This window comes from Emys orbicularis, chromosome 8 (genome assembly GCF_028017835.1).
Source record: "Emys orbicularis isolate rEmyOrb1 chromosome 8, rEmyOrb1.hap1, whole genome shotgun sequence".
Lineage (NCBI taxonomy): Eukaryota > Metazoa > Chordata > Testudines > Emydidae > Emys > Emys orbicularis.
Genome location: NC_088690.1, coordinates 100,671,117 through 100,677,116, shown reverse-complemented (window position 1 = coordinate 100,677,116; position 6,000 = coordinate 100,671,117). Strand labels below are relative to the sequence as shown.

Below are 6,000 nucleotides of genomic sequence, written 5' to 3'. Positions count from 1 at the left end.
TCATTTGTACATCAAATAACTAAAATAAAGGAGCATTTTTCAAGGGAAAATGCACATAACTTGGCACGTGTACCCATAGGAACTCATTATTCCATTATGTATGCCGTGTGAGTGTAAATAGTTCCACAAGTAATTTTTAAATGTATAGCTGCCATAAATTAGCTGAAATTTCAGCTGAACTACTGAATCTGCAAGCTGCATGGGGGGGGGGTTGTTTGTTTTTGTTTCTGTAGTTTTTTTCACATGATGGTTTGATAGTTGTCATCTTGTTCTCAACAGACTTGAAATAATGAAATCAAGAAGCTTTTGGTCACTTCTGGTGTTGCTTGAGGTCTTCCTGTCCATCACTTGTGTGTGGATGGAATCGGACAGGATCAGAAGGCTTTATGCGGATGCAGGGAGATTGCAACAAAAGGTACTATGAATCAGCTGTCATTTCATGTTCTCTCTAATGCTGCTTTCAGCTTTTTCAATGTGGTACGGGAAAAGCGGCGAGGGTCACATTGTGAAGATAAATACTTGCTGAGGGGGACAATGAAAATACTAACGGTGAGCTATATGTTCTATAAAACAGAAGGCTTAACTTCTTCTCCCCACCTGTAGTTTCTTTTATTAATATATTACAGTAGTGTTCAAAGTCTCCAAGTGTTATACAAACACGCAGACCTTGTCCCTATGCTATATATGGACAGTCACCTGAGGATCTAAAATCTTAGAAATTGGTATTCTCATTTTACAAAAGGGGATGCTAATCCACAGTTATTTTCAAGTGGCTTGCCAAGATCCTCACTCAGAACCTTCCCACATTTCATTAGATTCCCCAAACCTGAGGCTTGTGATGTAATACGGGAAAATGGAAAGGATTTCTAAAGGTATAATAGTTCATCATTGCTTACTATTACTAAGACTGCATATAGTCAACAGAGTAACTTTATAGTGTGTTATTTGATCACAAGGCATGACTTCTCATTCATTATTATATAATTGCAATGCACTCTTAAACCTACAGGCACTAGGCTTCTGGGAACTGTGCAAGTAACTGAATCTGTGTTTTCATTGCTGAAGTTAAAATGTTGGCTTTCTTTGCAATGATTAAACAGAGACTCTCTATAAACTCTGAATAGCGTTCTGCATCAGTATTTCAAGGTAAAAATATTCAGACTGTGTCCTTATCAGAGTTCTTGATGTGAATTTGTTCATCATAATAGGCATGTAAATATCTAGGAAGCTCATTTTTTAAACTTCATTTTAAATAATGAGGCCCAGACCAAACTTGTGGGGAGAACAAGAACATTACTGAACATTTTTTTTTAAAAGTACAATGAGAATGATGAAACTCTTTTTTTAATTTTATTTTATTATATTTTTACTTCCTATTTATCATGAATTTTCTAACAAATTGACTTGTTTTCAAAATGAGTGACTTTTTTTTAAAATTGGCAGACTCTTGAAGCAGTTGTTTAATGGCATATTTGAGGCATGTTAATTGTTACATCACAGATTCTGGACCAAATATTAGCCATTGAAAGTATTGTTATGAAGGAACAGCCAGCAAGGCGTTTTTATATTTAAGAATGTTGGTTTTTCTCTGTGTGCGCGCATGTTCATCTCTCAATAAGATGGTTTACACGATGTGTTTCTCAAGATATACTATAAGTACACTTATTATTCACTGCTGGATCACTTCAAAAAAATCAATTCTGACCGAGTTGGTGATGACACTGCAAAGGTTGGCACTCTGTCTCTCATGCTCACAGGCACTCTTTCCGTGATTTTTAGAGCAACAAAAATCTGTTACTGCTTTCAGCTCTCCTGCCTCTACCCCCCCCCCCTTCATGCCATCTATTTTTCTGCTTTCGAGCCCTATGCAGGATACTAGTGCTTGTAATGTTAAATTAATTTAGCATGTGTGCTTTAAGATCCACTCTCATGTCTTTTGTTTCAAATTGCTTTTGCTTTCTTTTTAAAGATAACTAATTGTATCTTGCATGCTTTTTGGATTTAGAAACTGTTGTGCCATTCTTCATGAAGTACATGCTTATTCGAAATTTGACTTTCTAAAAGAATGTTACTCCTAGGAGTGAAATTCATTAATCAAATGATTTAGTATAATAGTTTTATATTTTTATATTAAAATACTTGAAAGACATTCATTCATTTGATCTTGCTCTAAAACCATAAAGTTATTACACCAATTACTTGATTTGGCTCAGGGTGAAAAGATCTAAGCTCCTGATGTATTTGTTCAAAGATTTGTAAAAGATTTATAAGAAGTGTGAATATTATTAAAATATCGAAATGTTTTTATGTACAAAGGCTGTAGTTGAAATAGCTTCAAGGGGTATAACATTTATAAATGCAGATTAAATAAAGTAGCAGCACAGAAGGCTTGTTCAACAAGTAATACTGTTTGTACAGTGAGGAATAGAATACCAATAGGAATTTGAAAACAAATTTACATGCAACTCTATTCCAGACAGTCAGTGGAATTGTGAAATAGCCTGCCATTCTCTTTTAATTTCTTTCAGAATAAAGGCATTTCACCCTTTCAGAAAGTACAGCTTGTTCATGCCACTGTTTATCACAACAAAAACTATTTGGGAAGTTCCTATTCTCTCTTGGTTATATTTGCTTCTGTTTAACTTCTGTTTTATTTCCTGTCCTATAACATCAGCAACTTTGCTGTTATAGAAATGGAAAACTTGTAGTTTCTCACAGTTCATGGATTTAGAACCCGTGACAGTCAGTTGCTTTGTCATGGTGGTGGTTTGTTCATAAGAAATGTTTATTAATTATCAAACAAATGGTTTCTGACTTATATATAATTGCTGTAATTCTACTAGAAGACATTGAAACCATGGAATGATAAATGGCAAAATTCCTAAGCTGTAACTAACTAAAATTACATTTTAAAGTTAATTTTCTTAGAATAAGAAAAGGGCTATTTCACAGGTCAAATGATCAAGTTAATTTTGTAGGGAGTTTAGTTCAAAATATATCAAAACAAGGGTAAGGGACCCAGTAAGGGTCCCCCACCTTTACAAGTGTTTGCTCTGATCTACATAGGCACCAGTTTACTGAATCAAAAATGTATTGCTTAATTTATGTTCAAATTCCTAAATCTATTTCTTGCTGGTCTATAGTAGAACTTCTTGTGTTTGTGCTTTGAATTTATAAAGCACAAGCAAGATTTGCGGCTATAGACTGTGCCCTTCATGTGTGATATGTATTCACCCTTATGTCCAAGAAATCTAAATCTATATTATCATGGCAGTGTGTGTGTTTTCCTGATACTCAGCAATCCCTCTCCATAAAAGTATAGGACCTTCTTGAGAAAATGAAATCATATTTCTTCTTTGAGTAGTACTTTAATTAGAATAGTAACAATATACATACACATTTATTGGGTCTAAGTGCCTATGGCTGCATAATGAATTAAAACTAATACCATAACTTATTTTTAAAACTTATTATTATTATTTATTAAGCACCAATTGAGTGCTCAGCAAGGTACATGATCCAGCGAGTCACAATACTTCAGAAGCTCAGTCTTTAATAGCCTGATTCTACAAAGTGTCTAGAAGCTCTTACAAGGTTCTGGGTGCCCTCTACTCCCATGAACTTCCATTGGTGTTTAGAGAATTCACTTTCCCTGCATGCGATCAAAAAGAGTCAACATGGCCAGGACACAGGAGGAAAATACATTGAGTCTTTTAGAGGAAGTTTCTCTCTTAGAACACTTACTAAAAGAGTTTAACAGGGGTGGGTTTTGTGGAGGAGGTAAGACTTAAACATTGGACGAGATTCTGGAATCCCAGAAGTTGGGAAAATCCCTAATAGCTGCTCTTTTGCCCCATTGAAATAAAAAGGCAACTGTCTGAAATCCACATACCTAAGAAAATTATAATATCTTCAGTTTCAGTCTCTAGTAAGGCTGTGCGGAAAACAATTCCATTTTACACACAGTTTTGAGGTTTCAAAATTTGTTTTTGTTCCAACGTGGAGTAAAACCAAGACCTTTAAAAAAAATTGCATAACTATCCCCATAAGACATTGATACCCTAGAATAGCACAATTCAATCACTGCTCCAAATCTGGCAGAGCAGGGGCTAGAACGTGGGTTTCCCATGTTCGCTGTATACGTCCTGGCTATTGGCTATTCTGGTCTCTCTTGTTCAGACCTGGAATTCCATCCTGGACCTGAGAAACATTTTAATCCAAACAGGTATGTTTTCCCATGAAATATTAAGGTTTTGGTGAAATGACCTTTTTTGAGAGAGAAAGATTTGTCAACTTTTTTTTTTTTTTACCAGCTCTAGTCACAAGGAAGCTGCTGACAAATTCTATCATGTTAATAGGGAGGTATTACTAAAAAATAAACATTGAACAACTGAGCTCTTAACATTTAAGTTGTTTTTACATACAGCAAAAATGGTGAGTTATTTAAGATTAAATCATAACATATGGAATTTAAGCATTTGCAGGCTTAAAAACACACACAATCAATCTGGGATGTTATGAAGCTTGAGTGTGAAATCTCAACCCTATTGAAATTAGAGAGTTTTGCCATTGACTTCAATGGGGCCAGGATTTCATCTCAAATTTTTCAGCATCCCAAAATAACAACCACTTTCCAAGTTCTAACATTCCTTAGAGGCTGCAAATCACATCTGAGCCAATGTATAACATCTTTGAAGTTTGGCTTATCTAAGAATGGGAATTTAATTGTTGTCTTTGGTGGTACAATATTCTCTACACTGCTTTAGCTCCTGAGGTCTTGATGATGTGCTTTAGTTCAGAATGCCAGAAAAGGCTACAACTTTATGGAGATGAAAAATGGAAGTATATTTTTCCGCTCTAAACTAGTTCAGAGTTGAGACACCTCCTTAAATTATCTATCCAAAAAAGCCATTCAGGCTCTTGTTGCCAGAACCATATGCCACAAATGCTGCTAAACCTAGGTTTAGCTGGCTTCCCCCTGTTGCTTTAGATTCCAACCAGCCCTACAGACAGATCCAAAGATGATTAGACATCAGAACTAGTAATGGGTTCAGGAGGTGTCCTTCAGCTTTGGATTGCCCTTAAACTAGAGCTTGAGTATGAGACTGATCAGGGCTAGCACTATGGTTTCATTACCTTGAATGATGGAAATATCACTAGATTGGATAATGTGAGTTGTCCACCATCTTGCGCTGAAATCTTGCAAGAACAACTATTTCCTGATACGTTAGTCAAACCCAAACTGGAACAAGAAAATAGGCTTATTTTTAAAATCAAACCCAGAACGAACGTCTTATGGGGAGTTTAGCACCCAAGACTCCAGTAAAAGCCTGGCCAGAAATTTTGAAGGGGTTTGGAAGCCAATGGGACTACTCACATGAGTAAGTCAGTCCCTGCAAGATCAGCACCTATGCCTGTAAATTTAGCTCAGATGAAATTATAGTTTTCCCAGTGGGTCAAAAAAACACCCAATATTCCCACCATCAATGTAGGGTTTTTAAAAAGGAAGAGCTCTGTTTTATTTAGCATTAAATGTAGATGTTGCTCGAAAAGGGAAATTAAGTGAAAGTAATTGTGTATAAAACCTGCCTTTCACTGACATTGCTAATGTGTGGAATGAAAAGTTTTTTGCCATATTCATTCAAGTAATGGCCAAACATCTTCCCTCTGATCTGTGGTGCTGACGAGATTATCACTGCATCTCTTTACTGAATATTCTACGTGCAGAATTTCCATCTGCTAATGGGAGTTCCTCAAACAAAAGAACATGCATCACTGCATATCAAATGGAAATGTTGTATTATGTTTTGTGGTACATTGCTGGCAAATAGCCCTGGACAATATTATCATCCTTTGTCAATGTAAAAATGGAAAATATTCTTGTACCATTATAGGTATTGCTTGTGGCTTTTTCTTTAATGGATAAAGGAAATATTTAAATGCCATTGATTGCTCATAATGTCTAGTGATTAGCATAGAAGATTTATTGACAGGACTACT

The 6,000-nt window shown here is 35.6% G+C and overlaps 1 protein-coding gene across 1 annotated transcript in view; it reads left to right on the top strand.

The window, feature by feature from the left end:
- The first annotated feature begins 289 nt into the window (after nt 1–289).
- Nucleotides 290–6,000, top strand: part of FSTL4 (follistatin like 4) — a 494,923-nt gene continuing 489,212 nt past the window's right edge. The window contains exon 1 of the mRNA XM_065409767.1: nt 290–415. Within this exon, the coding sequence (XP_065265839.1) occupies nt 290–415 (126 nt within the window). The remainder of the gene's footprint in view (nt 416–6,000) is intronic.